The sequence below is a fragment of the Geotrypetes seraphini genome, chromosome 8 (assembly GCF_902459505.1).
Source record: "Geotrypetes seraphini chromosome 8, aGeoSer1.1, whole genome shotgun sequence".
NCBI classification, from domain to species: Eukaryota; Metazoa; Chordata; class Amphibia; order Gymnophiona; family Dermophiidae; genus Geotrypetes; species Geotrypetes seraphini.
Genome location: NC_047091.1, coordinates 132,575,308 through 132,598,623, shown reverse-complemented (window position 1 = coordinate 132,598,623; position 23,316 = coordinate 132,575,308). Strand labels below are relative to the sequence as shown.

At 43.8% G+C, this 23,316-nt stretch overlaps 1 protein-coding gene across 1 annotated transcript in view; it reads left to right on the top strand.

Moving 5' to 3' along the window:
* Nucleotides 1-12,882, top strand: part of DDX51 (DEAD-box helicase 51) — a 31,191-nt gene extending 18,309 nt beyond the window's left edge. The window contains exons 7-14 of the mRNA XM_033953548.1: nt 3,325-3,467; nt 3,691-3,889; nt 5,975-6,090; nt 10,025-10,141; nt 10,392-10,493; nt 11,568-11,631; nt 12,019-12,153; nt 12,557-12,882. Of these exons, the coding sequence (XP_033809439.1) occupies nt 3,325-3,467; nt 3,691-3,889; nt 5,975-6,090; nt 10,025-10,141; nt 10,392-10,493; nt 11,568-11,631; nt 12,019-12,153; nt 12,557-12,583 (903 nt within the window). The 3' untranslated portion in view covers nt 12,584-12,882. The remainder of the gene's footprint in view (nt 1-3,324; nt 3,468-3,690; nt 3,890-5,974; nt 6,091-10,024; nt 10,142-10,391; nt 10,494-11,567; nt 11,632-12,018; nt 12,154-12,556) is intronic.
* Nucleotides 12,883-23,316: the final 10,434 nt, after the last annotated feature.

The following is a 23,316-nucleotide window of genomic DNA, read 5'->3' as shown; positions in this document are numbered from 1 at the left end:
ACAGCCCAACTAATATTTTGTCCAACACAGCATCAATAGCTGGAGAGCTTGGGAGCAGGGTTGAAGATTGCTCTGTCTGGCCCTTCTGACCAAGTGATAGGTAGCTTTATGGCCTGTATTGTCATTCTGTATGTTTTCACACACTTTGTTCTGTTCTTATTGCATTACCGTATTTTCGCGGATATAACGCGCGCGTTATACGCGATTTTACCTACCGCGCATACCCCTCGCGCGTTATATGCCTGAGCGCGGTATAGAAAAGTTTTTAAACATAGTTCCCACCCCGCCCGACGCCCGATTCACCCCCCCAGCAGGACCGCTCGCACCCCCACCCCGAACGACCGCTTGCACGTGCTCCCACCCGCACCCGCATCCACGATCGGAGCAAGAGGGAGCCCACGACCCCCCCACCCCCCTTCCCCGTACCTTTGGAAGTTGGCCGGACAGACGGGAGCCAAACCCGCCTGTCCGGCAGGCAGCCAACGAAGGAATGAGGCCGGATTGGCCCATCCGTCCTAAAGCTCCGCCTACTGGTGGGGCCTAAGGCGCGTGGGCCAATCAGAATAGGCCCTGGAGCCTTAGGTCCCACCTGGGGGCGCGGCCTGAGACACATGGTCGGGTTTGGCCCATGTGCCTCAGGCCGCGCCCCCAGGTGGGACCTAAGGCTCCAGGGCCTATTCTGATTGGCCCACGCGCCTTAGGCCCCACCAGTAGGCGGAGCTTTAGGACGGATGGGCCAATCCGGCCTCATTCCTTCGTTGGCTGCCTGCCGGACAGGCGGGTTTGGCTCCCGTCTGTCCGGCCAACTTCCAAAGGTACGGGGAAGGGGGGTGGGGGGGTCGTGGGGGTCGGCCAGGGGGGTCGCGGGTCGGCTGGGGGACGGGCGGAGGTTCTTGGGGGGGGGCGGTCGTTGGGGGGAGGGGGTTTGCGTCGAGGGCAGGAGGGCCTGGGATCCCTCCTGCCCGTAATGTAGTGCGGGGTGGGGTTAGGGGGTCGCCGTGGCCAGGAGGGTTTGGGCTCCCTTCTGGCCCAACTACACAAAGGTACGGGGAAGGCGGGTGGGGGTGTCGTGGGGGTCGGCCAGGGGGGTCGCGGGTCGGCTGGGGGACGGGCGGAGGTTCTTGGGGGGGGGCGGTCGTTGGGGGGAGGGGGTTTGCGTCGAGGGCAGGAGGGCCTGGGATCCCTCCTGCCCGTAATGTAGTGCGGGGTGGGGTTAGGGGGTCGCCGTGGCCAGGAGGGTTTGGGCTCCCTCCTGGCCCGATATTGTTGGGGAGTCGGCGGTCCTTCGGGGTGAGGGTGCGAGTGGTCCTGCCGGGGGGGGGATGTATCGGACGTCGGGGGGGGGGGCATCAGGCTTTCAGGATGGGGACAGACCTTCAAGGGGGGACAGGACTTCAAGGGGGGACAGTGCACGGAAAGTCAGGGGGGGTGAACGGAGAGTCAGGACAGCGCACGGAAAGTCAGGGCAGTGCACGGAAGTCAGGGGGGGTGAACGGAGAGTCGGGACAGCGCACGGAAAGTCAGGGCGGGCGAAAGGAGCGTCGGGCATCATGCGCGTTATATGCCTGAGCGTGGTATAGAAAAGTTTTGGTACATATCATCGTGATTTCTGCGCGCTATACCCCTGTGCGCGTTTTACACAGGTGCGCGTTATATCCGCGAAAATACGGTACTTGTTTTGTTTTATACTTTCATTTTAAGGTTATTCTTTTGCTTGTCTTTTTTTGTGTGTTTGCGGGTTTTGCCTTTTTTTTGTTATGCAACTGTGACAAATTATTTAACTGGATACATAATGTATCTTTATGATTTTTTTTATTAGGCTCTCCATTTGCTGTTTTACTTGAATAGTGGTGTTTTATCACTATGGTGTTTGGGTTTGTTTCACCTCATCTGTTTTTTGTTGAGCTGTGTTTCTGTGGTAGGTTTTGCTTCTTGTTAGAACCCAGCATGTTGAGGTAGCTGGAGTCTTTGAATGGCTATTTATGGTAAATTCATATATAATCTAGAGATGGCCAATTTATGAATTACAGTGGCTAGTGCTAGTTTATCTAAAGAAGAGAATATGCAGACCCACTATAGATGAGAACAGACTTTTAGGTGTGTATAATTGTTAAGCTGGAGTCAAGAATAAGCCAGGTTGCATAAATGAGGGAAAAGGAGAGAACTCCATCAACCTGGACACAAAATGGGATCCTAAGGAATGAAGTTACTTGCATTAAATTTTTTGGTTTTTCGGATGAAGTTTCAACTTAAATTCCAAAATGCAAGCAAAAAATTGACCTTGGTTGCTCCACAAAAAGAAAATCAACAGAAACAAGAAGCTTTGTGGAGAACTAATGTTCAAGATGTAGGCTTTATTAAAACAACTTTATCGACTTACACTGGCTCCCAATTCAAGCAAGAATACTATTTAAATTCTACTGTCTATTATTTAAATCCATAAATGGTGACAGCCCAGCCTACTTGAACAACCGCCTAATTCAAACTACCATAATCAGACACAGGAGAACCCAGACACCATTCACATACCCTCCAATCAGAGACATCAAACGGAAAAAACTGTACAATAGCCTTCTAGCCACACAGGTAACAAAACTAGACCACCAACTCTCCAATCTACTAATCGCGACCCCAGACTACAAAACTTTCAGAAAAGAAATAAAAACCCTGCTATTCAAGAAATCCATGAAGACTAACACCGTATGAAACATTTCAATCCTCTGAAGCAACCCACTCTACTCTGTAACACCTCTGGACATGTCCAGAAATCCTCTTCTGTAATCCGCCTTGAACTGCAAGGTAATGGCGGAATAAAAATCACTAATGTAATGTAATATAATAATCCACATGAAAGTATCTAGGACCCAATACACCGAGTCCAATGTTCCCAGTGTATTGGGTCCAATACTTTCATGTGGATTATAAAGTTGTTTTAAATATTTATTGAAATTTTCAAAATATACAAAGAACAAGTGTGAGACCAAAAACATCACACAGCAAAGTCAACAAGAAGAAACAACCAGAATATGTGAGCTGAAACTTTTGACAGAACAATAACAGATCTCAACCCCTTGAACTGCTCCCCACTATAAAGTTATTTTAATAAACATCTTGAACATTAGTTCTCCATAAAGCTTCTTGCTTCAACTTAAACTCCAAACATTTGACCTCGTCAGCCAAACATTGATTTTTGAGATCTCTAAGACATGTTGTACCAGGATGTGGTATTCATGTCAGACTATGGAGTCTCTGAGTGGTGTTGGAATGTTGGGTGTCAGAAGACTCATAACTGATAACTGAGCCTGTCCTTTTCTGCTTGCTCAGGTCATCGATGAGGCAGATCGAATGATTGACAGCATGAACCAAGACTGGCTGACCTATGTGAACTCATCCGTCTTCCATGCGGAAGATTCCAATCCTAGCATGCTTTTTACCCGGAAAGAACCAGGGCCTGTAACTGCAGCGAGGTGAGGGCACTCAATCTGCACAGTCATCCCTGAACTGCTGTTGTACACTCCTACCCTTTACTTGAAGTCCATATCTATTTTGAAATCTAGATAACCAAGTAGTCGTCTTCCATCTTTTTGACTTTTTTATATGCCCTGCCATATTAATTGTAGTGCAGCCTCGTTCCACACTTTCCAAATTGGGGATTTATTTCACAGCTTTGCTTTATGATGTTTCTTTCAGTACTTGTCTTCCTCGCCTGCCACTGCAGAAGCTGCTTTTCTCTGCCACCCTCACCCACAATCCAGAGAAGCTGCAGCAACTAGGCCTGTACAAGCCGTGCCTTATCACATCTGTCTACTCGGAGAGACAGAAAGTCACAGCGGAGAGAGAGACTGGCGAGGGCACGGAAAGCAGCTATTCTCTTCCTGAGGGGCTGACGGTAAGGGCCAGTATTAATTACCATTTTGTCTACCAGACCAGAACAAATGGATTATGCCCTTCTGGCAGGAGACAGCAGAGAACAGACTTATGTAATACTTTCTATTCCACCTTTATGAATAACACAAAAGCAGTTTACAGATTAAAAATTGAGTGAAAAAGTGTGGTGGTCATGTTAGTCCACCATTCCGGGTAATATGTAGAAATAAACAAAACCACAAAGGAAAAAAATACCTTTTTTATTGGACTAACTTAATGTAGTTTATGTTTAGTTTTCGAAGGTAACCCCTTCTTACTTGGATCAGAAATAAGCAAATGTTGGCAACATCAGTATATATAAGGGAAACATGAAAGCATTTCAGTGGCAGTTGGAGTCAAAGAGGTAGAAAACAGTTTGAATTTATTTGTACTGTAGTGGGAAAGAAAGCCAAGGTCTTTGTTAAGTAGGAGACAGAGAGGTATCAAAGCAGTTTAGGAGCTGGATGCACTAAACAAGATCGGTAAGACCGGGTCCGCTTTGATCTGATTTTTGGCCGATTCTAAAAGAGCTATTTATGCATTAAAAATTTTGCATGCAAATGATTTGCATAGAGGTTCGTTATAATCCCTGTCTCTCCCGTCCGATTGATTGCTGTAAGAGCGACTCTCACACGTGCACAGAGCCAGCAGGGGAAGCCCGAACGGCTCAAGAGGCATCACCCCCACCCCATGTGAGAAAAAAATCCTCTACTCTCCCCCTCCCACAAAAAAAAAGGCAGGATGGATGTCCATTCCCTCCTGCCACCGGGTATCCCCTGAGCTCCCCTCCCCCCCTGTATCTTTGTCTGAAGAGAGCAGGAGGGAAGCTTGGTCCCTTCAAATCCAAGGCCCACCAATCCAAAATGGAGGACCTTCCCCTCCTTGGTGCATCATGTTATGCACAGGGAAGGTGCTAAGGCCCTGATTGTCTCTAATGCCTAAGGCCCCTCCCAAGTAACGAGAGGCCATGCTAGAGCAGGAACTTCTAGAGACATCTAGGAAAAACCTGACAGAAGGATGGAGTACTGGTAGACCCTGGTTAGTCGACAAAAGAGATCTTGTGGGAGAGTAGGGAATCAGAAGACAGGCTAAAATGGGAAGGTAAGCTGGAAGACTGAATTTGATAAGATATTAATCTTAAAAAGAATCCTATAGGCAACAGGGAGAATATGTTTGGCAATAAGAAGCGGTTCTATTTCTTTTGATTTGTAAAGGAATTTTGCTGTGGTTTTTTTGACCTAATTGCAGTCTGTGTATTTGTTATGCAGGTAAGCCAATAAAGATGGAATTGTAATAGTCAAGCTTAGACAGTAAAAGTGAATGAAGGAGAATGCAGAGAACTAGGCTCTATGAAAGCACTAATGATGCTGAGCTGTCCATGTGAAGAAGAAAGAGGAAGCTGTTTTTTTACGATGTGAGAATGAAGACAGAGAGTGCTGTTCAATGTGACTCCTAGAATTTTAGTTGATAAGACAAAAGAGAAGAGAAATACTTTTAAAAAATGAAGCATGGTGGACTTTGTAGTAAGGGAGTGAGAATTCAACATCATGATCACCAATTTAGTAGAACTAAGTTTCAAACAGTTCTTGGTTAACCAGTCAGAGATAGAATCTAGTTTGTTAGACATTAAGATTAAGTAGAGTAAGAGTTAAAAATGGGAAAAAGCTGTATATCATTGGCATTTATGAAAAAAGTAAAGCCCAGAAAGAGGAGTAGGAGATAAGAAAATATTAAATAGGGTGGGCCCTAAAAGTGAACCCTGGGGAGACTAGAAAGTAAAGGTTGGGGGATGAGGAAAAGTTGGAGTGGTGAACTATATTAGAACACAGGATGATCTGGTTGCACACTGCATGGTAGCCGAGACCACTTGGTCCGTTTAAATCAATGAAGATAAGCACATCTTTCAAGTTTTACAGACATTTTGAGTTTGTGATACGGGACCTTTGAGATTGGTGGATCCCCTCAGAAAAGATTTAAAACGTGCCCAGGATGTCAAGTTTATGCAAACATTTGTCTTATTAATCGCCACAGTAGCTAAGGAGTTAATGGCTGCTGTTGTTTCCTGCAGCAATACTACGTGCCCTGTAACCTGAACTCCAAGCCGCTGATCCTTCTTTACTTTCTGCTGGCCATGAAGTTCCCTTGTGTGCTGTGTTTCACCAACTCTCGAGAGGTATCGCACAGGTAAGTGCCTGTCCATAGGGTGTGGTATCGCCTTCACAGCCTGCAAATACCATAGTACTGCTGTCCTGCTACCTATCATCATATGATCATTACCATCCTTACATAGAAATATGATAGCAGATAAAAGCAAAATGGCACATCCAGTCTGCCCATCCACAATTTCCTCCTCTCCCTAAGAGATCCCAGGGGCCTATTCCATGCTTTCTCGAATTCAGACACAGTCTTTGTCTCCACCACCTCTACCAGGAGACTATTCAACACATCTACCACCCTTTTCTGTTATAAAAGTATTTCCTTAGATTACTCCTGAACCTATTGACTCTTAACTTCATCCTATGACCTCTCATTCCGGAGCTTCATTTCAAATGAAAAAGACTTACCTTATGCGCATTTATGCCACATAGATATTTAAATGTCTCCATCATGTCTCCCCTCTCCCGCCTTTCTTCCAAAAGTATACTGTACATATTGAGATCTTTAAGTCTGTCCCCATACACCTTATGACAAAGATCACCAATCATTTTAGAAACCTTTTTCTGGACCAACTCCATCCTGTTTATATCTTTTTGAAGGTGCTGTCTATAGAATTGTAAACAATACTCTAAATGAGGCCTCACCAGAGTCTTATACATGGGTATCATCAATACCTCCTATTTCCTACTGGCCATACCTTTCCCTGTGTACCCTAGTATCTGTCTTGCTTTCGCCGTCACCTTTTCAACCTGTTTGTCCACCTTAAGATCATCACATATTATCACACCTAAATCTTGCTCCTCTTTCATGCACAAAAGTTCTTCACCCCTTAAACTGTACCGTTCCCTCAGGTTTTTGCAGCCCAAATGCATGACCTTACATTTCTTAACATTAAATCATAGCTGCCAAATTTTAGACCATTCTTCAAGTTTCGCTAAGTTCTTCCTCGTGTTATTCACACCATCAGGGATGTCTGCTCTACTGCAGATTTTGGTATCATCCACAAAGGAAAAAAAATCTTACCTAACAGCCATTCAGCAGTATTGTTAAAAAGACCAGGCCCAAGAACCAAACCTTGAGGCACACCACTGGTAACATCCCTTCCCTCAAAGCGATCTCCATTGACCACTATAGTTCATCATTGCCAGTAAATGATGGCAGTAAAAGGCCAAATTATTCATCCAGTCAACCCAGTTGAGGTTCTTCTATTTTGTACAGATAAGTACACAGATTCCCATAAGTAACCCACACCAGGGCCCCCCTCCCATATCATGTTTCTTATCTGAATTTTCAACTCCTCCTTCCACTGCCTGCATATTCCCCTGTCCCCTCCAAAATAGGTCATAAACCTGCCCAGTCTTTGTAAAAGTACACTATAAGCCTTTTTCGTCTTTGGTTCTTACAAGAGCACCACTAAAGCCAATATCAAGGCCTCCTTCCATGCCTTTAATCAGAGTTTTGTACAGTCCTGCCACTGCTTCATGTAGGTTATCCCTTGGCTACTCCCTGGCATGTGCTTCCACTATTATAGGGTGCAGAAAGTCCTTCAGCACTAAACCTGTGATATAGAACCAAAACCACTATGCCATGCTTTTGCAGAATACTCTAGCCAGTAACTTTATGAAGAATTGCAAAGGTGCAGTTGTATATGGAGTACCAAAAATCAAAAGAAGACTGTGGAAAAACAATGTTCTTGAGATGTTGTTTATTGAGAAATCAAGGTAAAAGTTCAAGGTAATTACATCCACTTTGAGAGCAAAATGACCCAGTTGTTGGCAACGGGACCTAACACAGTCCGTGTTTTGGTTCAAATAAACCTTCCTCAAGGGTCCAAGATTCAGCTCACATGCTATACTCAGTAGGATGTATCCACCAGTAACATTAAAACATAAAACAAATGAAATTCTCCATAGATGTGAAGTGCGCCACGAGTAAGAAAATTAGCGACTGCAGTGAGGAAGATTCATTTGGACCGAAACACGGACCGTGTCTGGTCCCGTTGCCAACAACTGGGTCATTTTGCTCTCAAAGTGGATGTACCATATTTCCCCATGTATAGGCTGCAGGAAATGCTGATGTAGGTTTTAAAACTCTTAGATAAGCCATTCCATTTTACTAGCCACGGCTTATCTAAGAGTTTTAAAACCTACATCGACCTATACAATGGACCTATACAATACATCTTCCCCTCCCCCATACCTGTAGCTCCCTCGCTTGATGGCTGCCTCCTGCAATGTCATGGCCAGCGGTGCTGGGCAGGAGTGATCTTTTCATCATCCGGCCTGGCCCTGCGCTGCTTCCGTAGTGCCTGCCGTTGGTTCTCGCGGGACTCGCGTATGTGTGCTTTGGTAATATGATTCCATATTCCAAGATGGCGACAGAGTGAGTCGCGTCTGAAGGTTGCTCCTGCACTTTGTTGGTAACCCATATTTCTACCAGTATTTCTTACCTTTTAGTATGCCTAAGCGCAGGGGCAAACAGAGGGGCGTTCTTTCAGCCTCCTCTGCTACTTCGTTATCGTGGCAGGCGGCAATAACAGAATACACCGCCCCAGTTGGATTGGGCTCATTCGCTGACCAAGGTGGGCAGACCTCGGTCTTAGAGGGCGACATTTCACTCAGCCCATTGGGGCCTGGAGTTCCCCCGCATCCCGGGAGGATGTTGGGGATGCCGTCGGCAGTACAGGAGGCGCCGGAGCTGATTTTTCCATCGGCGCTGCAGATTTCACCCCTGACCCCGGATGCAATAAACAGCTTGTCAACTTCTCTGCAGTCGACATTAGAGAACGGAGGAACCGGAGCCTGCATTGAGGCAGGGAAGGAGGAGGAGGGACCCATTGGGGTAGTTCCTGGAATATTTATTCCTCCACCTTTAATAAGACCTGAGGTGATCGACATGGAGGCAATTTGGATTGGACTGGAATCTCTACATAAGATATGCTCTCAATTTGTTTCCTCAGTGCAAAACACTAGCATACAATTTAAAACTTTGGAAGAGAAGTTTCAAAAACAGTCCGATAGAATGGATAATTTAGAAAAATCAACGGCAGAAGTCAAGGTTTCCATTAATTTACAATTGAAGGAAAAATGTTTGCTTATTAGAAAAGTGGAAAATTTGGAAAATGCAAATAGAAGCCTGAATCTTAGACTTTTAAATTTCCCGGTTTCCAAATTTCAAACATCGAGAGATCTATTTAATTCCTTCTTAAAATCAGTACTGAAATTTCCTGAAAATAATATGCCACTGCTGCAAAAGTTATATTATTTGAATATTCCTAAAGAGGATAAAGGCAAAGGAATCATATCAAAAAAATTGGATCTTACTGGCATGTTGGAAACATCTTTGCAAGAAGTAATATCTACTAGAGCAACATTACTGGTAACCTTCGTCTTTCTCCAGGATGAGGAGGCAGTTCTTCGTCTAGTCTATTAGACTGATAATGTGGAATTTCATGGTTTCAAAGTTTCAATATTTCCGGATGTTTCAAAATGGACGCAAGCCAGACAGAAGAAATTTTGGGCTTATCGTCAATTAACTTTGAGTATGGGAGCAACTTTTCAGTTATGTTTTCCCTGTAAATGCTGCGTTACCTATCAGAATGCTAGATATATATTTTATGACCCTGATCAATTGAATTTTTTTTTTTGAGGGTAAGGCAGCTCGAAGATCTTCAGATCTTCCCATGGAGTCCCTCGAAAACCAGGCAGATAGTTAAGTAGTCCAACTGCACTCTGTAATGTGGTTAGTTATTAGTTATTTTTAGAACCAATTGCCCTTGGAGGTAATGGATTCTCTTTCTTTAGTTTGTGGACTTTGAATTAGTCATAAATGTGAAATTATTTTATAATTTATATTTTGTTTCTTATTCAGTTGTTAATTTCTACTAAAATTGTTGTTTAACAATTTGTAAAAGAATATATAAAAAAATATATATAATATTCCATATTCCTTTCTCTTGCAGACTCTTTCTGCTTGTACAAGCATTTGGTGGAGTGCGTGTGTCCGAGTTCTCTTCCCGCTTGACTCCTGGTGAGAGAAGGAGGACGTTGAAAGAGTTCGAGCAGGGAAAGATTCAGCTGTAAGTCTGAATGTTGTGGGAGAGGGGTTCCTGAGCCTTGCTATGGGGGGACTGGGGGAAGAGAAAAGTTTTTTGATGTCTTGGTGTAAGGGGGGCAGGGATAGGGAGGGGTTCCTGAATCCTAATATAAAATCTGCTGATAGATTTCTGATGTACAGGATGTGACATACATTTCTAGTGTTCTTCTACTCTTCTTACATAGATGTTGAATGCTAAGACAAAAATTCTCATTTCATTTTATTTTCCTCAGATTGATTAGCACAGATGCCACAGCCCGTGGGATTGACATCAAAGGAGTGAAGTGTGTGATAAACTATGATGCTCCACAGTATATCCGGACCTATATCCACAGGTAAGAGCATGAATCTTCTTCATTTCAGTCGATCCTTTTGTAGACCAATAAACCGTGGTAGGGTTATTTCACAGATCACCTCTGTAAAGCAGGCTGTGACTTACCCCTTCCATGATGTGAGCACAGGAAAGGAACAGGGTCTAAGTATGTTTTTGCCTCTTCTGAACGAGAATGCCTTGCGGTGGATGGAGTAGTAGATATTTACTGTGTTGCCTGTGATACATTGACTTGGACAGTAGAGCCCGACTGAAACCAGGATCTTTGGTTTCTGCTAAAACCAAATCTGAGACCAAAATTGGCCTTTCTGTTTCAGTGGAAGCTGGAAACAAAACAGCCCATCCTGGATCCTCAGTCACTCCTGCCTGTGCTGGTTTCAGTCTCAAAATGACTGCCATGGTCTCCAGCGGCAGTTTTGCAAGCCATTATGAAGCAGGAGCGAGTGGGAATTGCTCCTGCCCCCACTAGCTACCAAAAACCCGGTAGGCCCAAAAGTGGGGATGCTGCAAGGGGGTGAATTTGGGAGGAGGACTCATTGTGGTCTGGGAAGAAGAGGGAAGGAGTGGTGGCTGTTCAACAATTTCAGTGCTAGCTAAACTGCATAAAAACAAGCAAAGAGTCCAACAAAACTGCAGAAAAATATTGAATCGTACAACAAAAGCAAAAAATACAGTAATGGAGTACAAGGCATCAAGTCTTTAATGAAATCATAAATATAATCATAAAACAGTTTGTATCCAAAAGGGTTGATGAACCAGGACCCGACACGGTCCATGTTTCAAAGAAACACTCCTTCTTCAGGGGTCCTAAAATGTTATCATATACAAAGAAACTTAATGGATAACAACTAGAGACAACTGTGTTGGTGACCAACTAAGCAAGCTGTATGAGCTCCTATGGTGCAGTGCAGGGCAAAGGCAAAAGTGAAAAATGAAACTGCATAGCCATTTTTGACTGAAAACCAAACATGTATTTTGGGCCAGTTTTGGGGCTGAAGCTGAAAACAAAATTCAGTTGACCTCTATTGATGTGGAGGGTGTAGAAGTGACAGTAAGTGACTCTTTTTGTTTCCTGCAGAGTTGGACGCACGGCACGGGCTGGGAGAGCAGGCTTAGCCTTCACCATGCTGCTGAAAGTACAGGTAAAGCATCTCTTAGTCATCTCTTACCCCTCTTAAAGCTCTAGGCTTTTCTCATCCTTGATGAAAGGTGAGCATGGAGTGCTTAACTGCTTAGCAGTAGGGAATGGGAGTAAATTAAATTTATTTATTTATTCAGTTTTCTATACCATTTTCCCAGGGGAGCTCAGAATGGTTTCCATGAATTTATTCCCCATTTGTCCCAGCAGGCTATCAATCTATCTAATGTACCTTGGGCAATGGGGGGATTAAGTGACTTACTAAGGGTCACAAGGAGTAGCCTGGGTTTGAACCAACCACCGTTCATAGCAGCATGTGGGAGTGCTGTAATTACCCTGTGGAGTAGTGGAGAGGTCTTAAATACCTTTTTCTTATGTCTGTGCTGAGCAGGAGCAAAGGTTCCTGCAGATGTTGAAGGATGCTGGCACACCAGGACTCCAAAAACAGCTGGTGAAGAGTGAGAGACTAAAGTACCTGCTTCCACAGTACCAGGAGGCACTGTCACAGCTGCAGACATCTGTCAAGGTGAGTTCTGCTTTTAAACTAGAATACTCTAGATCCAAGGAATAGCCTGGTGGTTAGTGCAGTGGACTTTAAACTGGAATGCTCTATGTGCAGAGAACTTAGTCATTAGGCCTAGTTCATTTATTTTATTTGTCACAGTTGTACCTTCAGAATAGCTTAATTGTGTCTTACGGACTGTGAGGGTCTCCTTGTAGCCTCAATTTTCATTCAAAGTGTCAAGGATTCCTATAGGGAACAACTTTATGGTTCAGCTCTGCAGGGCACTGATTTTTTTTTCTCTCTCTTCCTATTTTTTGTCTAACTGCAGGACCAGGCTCACACAGTCTGTTTAGTTTTTCCTAATGCTTTGGTTCCTATGTGTCTTGTCCTCTTGTAGTAATAGCTCTGGTCTCATTTTCAACAGGAAGAACGATCAGAAATGTTTGCGTAAGAATTGAGGAGACAGCTCATTACAGACTCTGTGGGAAGAAAGAGAGTCCTGGGGCCACACACCCTGGAGAAAAGGAGAGGTCCCATGTGACAGATAGTGTGGAGGTTGGATAACTCTTCAAATGATGTGAATGCATCATCTCTTAACAGATATTTCTTAACAGAGGTGTTGACTGTCTCCTGTTTATTGCTTTGCTCTTTATTTCTTAGTAAATAAGACTTGCATCACCTGGATTTTTTTCTTCAGCAAAACTCATCCATGCAAAGGCATTGAGTAAATTTGCACAAGTTGGAAATGGCTATTTGGTTTCTGTTTACATTTATACAATATCACTTTAGGATATTACATTACAATGCATCTCTAATAGTGTTAACAAACGTTTTTACCATCTCCTGGATACATGGAAAACATTGCGATATGTTAGTAATTTAACACCTAACCTAATAAATAAATCAACAAATCGATCTTTATGGATAAACTCCAAGATTCAAATTGGCGGATTTAAAATCGTATGGAAGCATTGGATTATTGCAGGTATATGGACTTTAGATGATGTTATTTCAAATGGTAAACTGCTTGATTTTTCACAGTTGCAACATAAATATGGTCTTAATAAATCACAAAGTTTTAAATGGTTGCAACTGAAGCAGGCTATTCAGGAGGGGTTCCCTGAATGGAAAAATCTCAATAATCAGTATAGTCTGGAGTTCTTATGCTTTCAGGTGGATTTTTTGGGACACCAAGCCGCACAGTGGTATAAATTGATATCTGGTTTTATGAATAAAAAACCAAAAAATGGTCTTAGAGACATTTGGAGCATTGAGATTAATTTCTGCATCTCAATGGCCACGAATTTGGTCTTGGATGTACAGTGTCCGCATCTATGAGACAAACTTGGTTCTTTTTGTTACATAGAGCATTTTGGACCCCAGTTCGATTACAAAAGTTAGATAGCTCTAAGTCTAATAGATGCTGGCATTGCAATCTGGAAGCAGGGACCCTAGATCATTTAATATTTTATTGTCCCTGTATCATGGCCTTTTGGAAATCAATTTGGTCTCAAATAAATTGTTTATTAGAAAACCATGTAGCATTATCATATGATACAATTCTGTTCGGTATGTCAATGAGAACAAAAACTCAAATTTCATCAAGCAATAACAAACTTCTATTGATTATGACAGGAGTCACCATGCAACATATTACCAGTATTGGAAAAATTACAATAATCTTAGCTATACATTCTGGTGGAATTCATTGTGCCACATTTACAAAATGGAAAGAATTGCTTTGCAGAAAGGGAATTCTAATAATTTTAAAAAGATCTGGGGGCCATTGGCAAATTATTGTAATGATTAGACATCATTTTCCACTGACAATATATTTATACATGGGGGGAGGGGGGATGGTATAAAGTTCTATTCAAAGGTTAATCAATAGTTAAGAATACAATATTTATATGATATTTTTGATTGAAATATTTGAGGGAAGGGTAGGTGGGGAGAGAATAAATTTATGTATTTACGATGACAATAGAAAGAAATTTAAGTGATGTGTAAAAGTTTTAAATGATGTAATATTGTGTACTTGTAAGATGAAAAAATGAATAAAGAATTTAGAAAAAAATAAAATAAATAAGGACATTTAGCTAAAGCTGAACACCCCAACTAATGAGCAAGTTCTTTCATTGTGTCTAAGGCGGGATAATTTGTTTTGATAGGCACTCCCATCATTTTGAAATGCTGGTGCCTATTATGCTTTTTTTTTTTGTTTTTTTAATAAAAAGAGAAGTGTATTTTAATTCTAAAATAAGATATTTTCTCACATGATAGGTGTATTTTAGATGTTTTTAAATTTAACTTTTTTTTTTTTTGTAAAAATAAAACTGTTGCTGTAACAGGCTTTTTAAATTTGTATATTTTAAATTTGATTACTTTCATAGAAACATAGTAGATGACGTCAGATAAAGACCCGAATGGTCCATCTAGTTTGCCCAACCTGATTCAATCTAAAAGTTTGTTGGGTATTTTTTTTTTTTCTTCTTCTCCTTAACTATTTCTGGGCAAGAAGCTAAAGTTCTGCTCGGTACTGTTCTTAGGTTCCAACTACTGAAGTCTCTGTCAAAGCTCACTCCAGTCCATCTATACCCTCCCAGCCATTAAAGCGAGGCCCAGCCCATCCTCCTCCAAACGGCCATATACAGACACAGACCGTGCAAGTATGCCCAGTACTGGCCTTAGTTCTTCAATATTTACTATTATTTCTGATTCTAGATCCTCTGTGTTCATTCCACGCTTTTTTGAACTCCGTCACCGTTTTCCTCTCCATCACCTCTCGGGAACGCATTCCAAGCATCCAACACCCTCTCCGTAAAGAAGAATTTCCTTACATTGCTCTTTAGTCTCCCACCCCTCAACTTCAAATTATATCCTCTGGTTTTACCATTTTCCTTTCTCTGGAAAAGATTTTGTTCTATGTTAATACCTTTCAAGTATCTGAACGTCTGAATCATATCTCCCCTGTCCCTCCTTTCCTCCAAGGTATACATATTCAGGGCTTCCAGTTTCTCCTCATACGTAATGTAGATGTGAACCACCTCCCTCTCTTTGATGTTCAAAAACTTGTGTTCATAAATTGTGATCCCTGAAATCAAACAAGTTGACAGATCTCTAAGAAATAATAGTCTTGGATAGAAACACCCCCTCTCTCGGTTCACCATTACAGACATACAAAAATTGTCCAAAGTGGCCCTGGTTCTCTAGAGTAATGTGTCTGTAAAACCTTTATACAGATCCTCTACAGTAGTTAGAGAAATAATTAGGCAGTGTTACATTATAACAAATGCAGTAAGTCATGCTAATCACAGAAAAGTTTGAGTTTTGGCCTATTTAATAACATTTTGTGGTAGCATGCGACTGTGAGATTGCTCTGGCAGCTGATGTGGCATTTCTGCAAATGCTTGGAAGTGCTAGGTGTTAGAAGGCAGAGCATCCTGACAGCTTCTACTGCTCAGTTAGTGAGAAGTAGGTTTGAGCATCCCTGCCAGCAAAGATATGATTGGGGGGGGGGGTTTGGGGAGGTGGGACTGAGAGAAAATGCTTGCCCCCCCCCAAACTTACATCCCAAAACTAATGTGGATCTCATTAGTGGCTAAAGCAGCTTTGTGAAAGGGCTTCTTAATATGCAATATGACATTAACACGCTTGAGAAATGGGCTGCGACATGGCAAATGAGGTTTAATGTGGATATGTGTAAGGTGATGCATGTCGGTAACAAAAATCTTATACACGAATACAGGATGTCTGGTCAGTACTTAGAGAGACCCCCCAGGAAAGAGACTTGGGAGTACTGGTTGACAAATCAATGAAGCCATCCGCGCAATGCATGGCAGCGGCGAAAAGGGTGAACAGAATGCTGGGAATGATTAAAAGGGGATCACAAATAGATTGGAGAAGGTTATCGTGCCACTGTACTGGGTCATGATACGTCTTCACCTGGAATACTTGTCCAGCACTGTTCACCATACATGAATAACAACACAGTACTACTCGAAAGGGTCCAGAGAAGAGCGACTAAAATGGTTAAGGGGCTGGAGGAGTTGCCATACAGTGAGAGATTAGAGAAATTGGGCCTCTTCTCCCTTGAAAAGAGGAGACTGAGAGGGGACATGATTGATGAAGGGGATAGACTTAGTAGATAAAGACAGGTTGTTCACCCTCTCCAAGGTAGAGAGGGCACTCTAAAGTTAAAAGGGGATAGATTCTGTACAAACGTAAGGAAGTTCTTCACCCAGAGAGTGGTAAAAAACCGGAATGCTCTTCCGGAGGCTGTTATGGGGGAAAACAGCCTCCAGGGATTTAAGACGTTAGACAAGTTCCTGCTGAACAGAACATACGCAGGTAAGGCTAGTCTCAGGGCACTGGTCTTTGATCTAAGGGCTGCTGCATGAGCAGACTACTGGGCACGATGAACCACTGGTCTGACCCAGTAGCGGCAATTCTTAGGTTAACTCAAATGAACTTGAATTTAAATATAAAGGATAAAGTAGTTCATGGATTTGATATATTGCTTTTTGGTGGTACAACCTACGCACTTTACATTTTTTATTGTATGCAAGTACTTTCTCCCTAGTGGGATGACAAGCTACATTTTTGTACCTAGAGCAATGGAGGGTAAAGCGACTTGCCCAGAGTTCCAAGGAGCTGCAGTGGGAATTGAATCCATGTTTACAACCCACTGCACTAACCGTTAAGCTATACCTCCAGCAGAGACATAGAGTGAAGATACTATAGTAGTTTCAGCACTTTGCAAAATGTTTTTCTCTCTGCTCTGTCCCCCTTCCTCTACAGACTAAAGAAGGCAGTGTGGAAGAGAGACTCATCTGGACCTGCAAAAATGAATTGACGTGAATTCATGTAGTTAAAAGTGAAAGTGTATGAAGGATCTTCTCTAACACTTATGCTAATATCCAGCCACTTAAATACTACATTCATTTGGGCTGCTGTCAGTAAATCTTTAGTTTCATATTCCACAGCACTTACTGGCCTTCATATGTAATGTAATGTAATTTATTTCTTATATACCGCTACATCCGTTAGGTTCTAAGCGGTTTACAGAAAATATACATTAAGATTAGAAATAAGAAAGGTACTTGAAAAATTCCCTTACTGTCCCGAAGGCTCACAATCTAACTAAAGTACCTGGAGGGTAATAGAGAAGTGAAAAGTAGAGTTAGAGGAAAAATAAAAATAAAATAAACATTTTAACAAGACAGCATTGATCTAAATACTTTGGAAGGTAGAAGAGAGGAGAGAAAGGAATAGAAGCAGAAGGGGGAGCCGTTGAACAGTAGAATTCTGGAGCAATTTAAATGATAGAAATAGAACAAAACAAAGACAAAAGGCAAAACAATAGATAAGATTAAAGATAAATCATAAGCTGGAAAGAAAAATAAAATAAAACTTTGTCTTCAATCCACGGTTTCAGCGTCAGTGATGAAGTGGAGCAAGTAAGTTTAGGAGGAGCGATTGACGTTTCCAGAAAGGGCTTCTTCAGGGAAGAGACTTGGCAGACAGTCCCAGGATGCCTATGTCTCCTCCCCTGCGATGTTCTCCCATCCATGCATTCCCTCCCAGACATATAATACTTCAGGGAGAAAAAATTTCTTAATAGCTGTTATCAGGAAGAAATTTTGTTTACCAGCATTAACCTGGCTCCAATACCTCTTGAGTTGCCAAACTGCATAGCTTTGGAAAATCTCTATTCAAAAAGGATTCAGCATTATCCAGGCTTTAGAAACATTCACACAGTGTTTATTACTTTTAGTGCTGACAACTGCCCTTCCTCCCACCAGTGACGTACCTAGCATATGTGACACCCGGGGCCCATCATTTTTTTGACCCCCCCCCATCTGTACGAAAAACATGATTTGTAGTAACAAGCCACATGTCACACATGAGTACCTAGGAAAAGGCAGCATCTTACATACCACAGTGAGCAGTACAACATCAATACTCCCATTGTAAAACTAAACAAGCCAGACTAGTACAGATCAATCTTGCAGTCAAGCCTAACATAAAACCATGTCTTTTGAACACACAGAAAATACCTTCGCCTAGTATGAAATATGTATTCACAAACTAACCCCTCCCTCTTTTACAAAACTGTAGTGTGGATTTTAGCCACGGTGTTAACAGCTTTGACGCTCATAGAATTCTGAGCATCAGAGCTGCTACCACCACGGCTGGCGCTAAAAAAACGCTCCACAGTTTTGTAAAAGGGGGGATAAAATAGAAATACATAGACAAAGGTTAAATTGAACCAGTAAGAAGCTGGACTCTGCATACAGTGCACCACAGAAACAGTGACACATGTCTTCTAAAGCAATAAATAAATAGAAAATTTTTTTCTACCTTTGTCTTCTGTGGTTTCTGCTTTCCTCATCTTGTAACTCCCTTCCATCCACTGTCTGCCGTCTCTCTTTCCCTATATGGCATCTTCTCTCCTATGCCCCTTCCAGAAACTGTATGCCTCCCCCTTCCATCTCTCCTTTCACCCCCATTGGTCTGGCATCTCTCTCCTCTCCTTCCCTCTCCCACACCTTTCCTCTGCAATCCCTTCTCTTTTTTCCCTCATTTTCCTCTTCAGTTTATTTTCTGCATCTGTCTAGATTACGTTCTTACTACCATCTCATCAATGTCCTTTTTTACTGTCTACCTAAAGCTTGCCATCTCTTTCCCTCACCCCTCCAGTGTTTCCCTAACTCAATCCTTTTCTCCCCATCATGTGCCCTCCTTTTATTTATCCCCTCCTTCCATTATGTACCCTCTTTCTTCAACCCTTCCATCTAGTACCTTCTCTCTCTGTCCACTTCCATCCAGCGTCTGCTCCCTTTTCTCCCATTTCCTTCCTGCATTTGCTCCCTTATCTCTCCCATCTGCACTTCCATCCAGCATAGGCTCCCCACTACCATCCAATGTTTGCCCTTTTTCTCACCATCCACCCCTCTTCAATCAGCATCTGCCCCCTTTCTTTCCCTCCAATATCCTTCCCCCTTATGTCTCTCCCCTTTCTCTGTACATCAATTATATCAGCACCACCCTTCCATACCACCCTGCCCCCTTTCTTTCCCTCCACCACTCTTCCAGCAATCCTGCTCTTTTCTCTCCCTTCATGCAGCAAGGTCCCACGATGACTGTAGCTACCGGCTGCCAGTCCACCCCACTCCGACGTACTTGCTCTGGAGCGGACTCAGCAGCCGCATGCTGGAAGGTCCCGTGATGACTCATCTGCTGGCTCTGCTCCGGCAGACGCAGGGAGTTGTGGCAAAGTCTCGCAATGACTGCGTCTGCTGGGTCCACACCCTCCGACGTAACTTACTTCTTCCGGAGCAAAGCCGGCAGATGAGTCATCGCGGGATCTTCCTGCACCTCAGCACGGCTGCCGACTCTGCTGCAGAGAAAGTAAGTCAGAGATAATGTAATGTAATGTAATTTATTTCTTATATACCGCTATTTTTTTTCATCAAAAGGGGACATCTATTGACTGTATCCTTTCTTTCATTTCTTTCTTTCTGCACTCAGGCCCAACAATTGTCCCTTTCTATTCTCTCCCTCCTTCCTTCCCATGTCCGTAGTGCCTCCTTCCCATGTCCTTAGTACCCCCAGTGCCTCCTTCCTGTGTCCTTAGTGCCCCCAGTGCCTCTGTCCTGTGTCCATAGTGCCCCCAGTGCCTCCGTCCTGTGTCCATAGTGCCCCAGTGCCTCCATCCTGTGTCCTTAGTGCCCCCAGTGCCTCCATCCTGTGTCCTTAGTGCCTCCAGTGCCTCCGTCCTGTGCCCATAGTGCCTCCTTCCCGTGTCCTTAGTGCCCCCAGTGCCTCCTTCCCATGTCCTTATTGCCCCCAGTGCCTCCATCCTGTGTCCTTAGTGCCCCCAGTGCCTCCATCCTGTGTCCATAGTGCCCCCAGTGCCTCCTTCCCGTGTCCTTAGTGCCCCCAGTGCCTCCATCCTGTGTCCATAGTGCCCCCAGTGCCTCCTTCCCGTGTCCTTAGTGCCCCCAGTGCCTCCATCCTGTGTCCTTAGTGCCCCCAGTGCCTCCATCATGTGTCCTTAGTGCCCCCAGTGCCTCCGTCCTGTGTCCATAGTGCCCCAGTGCCTCCTTCCCGTGTCCTTAGTGCCCCCAGTGCCTCCATCCTGTGGCATAGTGCCCCAGTGCCTCCTTCCCATGTCCTTATTGCCCCCCAGTGCCTCCGTCCTATGTCCATAGTGCCTCCAGTGCCTCCTTCCAGTGTCCTTAGTGCCCCCAGTGCCTCCTTATGTCCCCCCCCCACTGCCTTCCAGATTTTGTCCACCCCCAAAGCCAGCCTGCCTGTCTGCCTACCTATCTCCCTCCCTCCCTGCTGCGCTAAAGCAGCCAGCTTGCCTGCCTACATCCTGCCCTCCCTGACATGGAAAAAAGAAAAAAAAAGCACCTCTCCCCTTCCTTTCCCCCGGTCCATGCCTGCAATCTTACCTCCCCCTGCCGACAAGAAGTCTTTCCAACGTCAATTCTAACGTCGGAGAGGACGTTCCGGGCTAGCCAATCACTGCCTGGCTAGCCTGGAACGTCCTCGAAAGACTTCTTGTCGGCAGGGGGGAGGTAAGATTGCAGCGGTGCTGGCCGGGGGGAAGGAAGGGCAGGAGGACCCAGACCTGGCCGGCTGTGCACCTCCCGAAGCTGTGCACCCAGGGCGGACCTCCTCTTGGTACATCACTGCCTCCCACTCTGTTATCTGAATAGGAGAAGCCAAATGCACCAGTTTGTGGGCCAGAAAACAGTTAGCCTGAGAAGGGTGTAAGATTTGGTTATCATTTTAGAGAGTTGGTGGAGCAAGTTACAGCTTTACAGGAGGTACTTAGGGCAAGATTCTATAAATGGCACCTAAGCCTGCCTATACTGTAGGTGCTGCTTGGCATGGTTGCCAAGAAATCGCTAGGTGCTGTTTATAGAATCATGCCTAAGCAGACTTAAGCATTGCTAGGTGTCCTAGATAGGGGTGCTGCTGCATTAGGCCACCTATATCAGATGCTTAACTCAACCATGCCTGTTCTCCGCCCATAACCACATCTCCTATTTAACATAGGCAGCATTAGGTATAGAAGGGTGCTTCCACTTAGGCGTTGCTAGGTGTCCTAAGAGCTGAGAAAATTGCTTAATGTTGTTTTGATTGGCTGATAACCAGTGCAGTCAATTACTGAACTTAGGTGTCACTAGGTGGCCACAATTAGGGCATGGTTTATAGAATACGGCCCTTAGTGCTCAGAGCAGAAGCTTAGCCAGACATGACATTTTGGATGGGAAAACAATTCTCTCTTTCTTTCCCCTCCTCCACCGGTGACCTCTAACAATTACCGGAGCTGGTGGCGATCCCTAAGTCCTGCCAGCTTTTCCGCTTCGGCATGCACAAAAAATGAGCATGAGCAAGTGAGGGAAGCAACATGTGGACCGTGGCGCTGGCTGCAGTGAGTAGGAGAATGAGCTGCTCGCTGCTGGAGGACCTCTTCCATCTGGCAGGACTTGGGGAGCCCCTGAAAACCATAACAAAGGTGCCAGAATTGTAGGTGTGCCCAGGCTCATAACCAACTGTGGCTACAGTATAGGCTTAGATGAAACCCTGGGTGCTATCCCCTTTGTTTGCTGGGGTTAGTGCCAATATTTCTATGTAGAAATCAGGCACTTCTCTCATAATCAAAAAGCATGTAGAACACTGACCTCATTCCCATTTGTCCTTAAAATATTAGGGCTTAACATATCCCCTAAATTGGTGTTTCTCAACTCAGTCCTGGAATACCCCCCCCCCCCTTGCCAATCAGGTTTTCAGGATATCCACAATAAATATGCATGAAAGAAATTAGCATACAATGGAGGCAGTATATGCAAATCAAGTTTATGCATATTCATTGTGGATATCCTGAAAACCTGACTAGCAAGGGGGTACTTCAGAACTGAGTTGAGTTGAGAAACACTGCCCTAAATGACTATTTCTTTGAAAAGAAAAAATATCATCTTCAAGTTATATTAAAAATTTGATAAAATCGCTTATCAGGATTTCCAAACTTGGATGCACCTTAAGCATAATCAAAAGCATAATCAAATGAGATTGAATAGTATGCTGTAATTGAGCTGCATTCTAGTATACTTGGAAACAAAAAGGATCACTATTTTAGTTTGGCTATGTTCCTGGTATTCCAACAGGATTTCTCTTGGGATAAACAATGCCCTTTTACAAGCTCTGAACACAATGGATCTTGGGTACCCTTCTTCCCAAAATTTTCCTGTGCAGATCCACTGATTTTTCTCTATATTGCTGATTGGTTCCACATATATGCCGCTATCTTAAAAACTGGGCAAAAGGTATATTCGCTTTAAGCGAGTAGGTAAAAGATAACAAGGAGTTTTTAGCAGTACTGTAGCTTTGATAAATACCAAAGTTTAAAAAATGATTACCCACCATACATCCAAAAACATTATCTCCCATGCATCAAATTTAATATTCTGATGGCATGAAGTAAGATATGATGTACAATGTAGGCGTCGGAATGGGAGATGCCACAGGGGCCAAGGCCTCCCCAAAAATTGGCAGAAAAGTCAGATATAGCTCTATTCTCCCACCTACTGCCTCCCAGCCACTGTCATTTTAAATTGTCAGGTAGCCGCCGCAGGGAAGGGGTAAAATGCGGACCTTACGGACCTCGCAGATCTAAATCCACACATCCTTAAAAAATCTGAGGTCTGTGCCACTTGTAGTTTCTGGCTCTGACAGACCTCTAAGACAATTTAGCTCTGACGGATCCTAATGCTTTTCCCTCCCTTTGCTGAGACTAGCGACAAAACTTTTGGCCTGAGGTCTGTGCCACTTTTAGTCTCAGCAAAGGGAGGGAAAAGCATTAGGATCCATCAACGCTAAAATGTCATAGAGATCTGTCAGAGCCAGAGACTAAAAGTGGCACGGACCTCAGATTTTTAAGGATGTGCAGTTCAGATCCATGAGGTCCGCAAGGTCAGAAGCACTGCAGCCCTTTGCACACATTTTTTTTACCCCCCCCAACCCAGCTATTTGCCATCCAGTGTCATATCGCGGGGGCTTTCAGAATCAGCGCGGAGGGAGAGATCTGGAGGAAGGGACGATCGGGCTAATTAGCAAAAGCCATGGTGCGCCTCCTCCCTTCTTAGCCATTAGGGAAGGCAGAGCCGG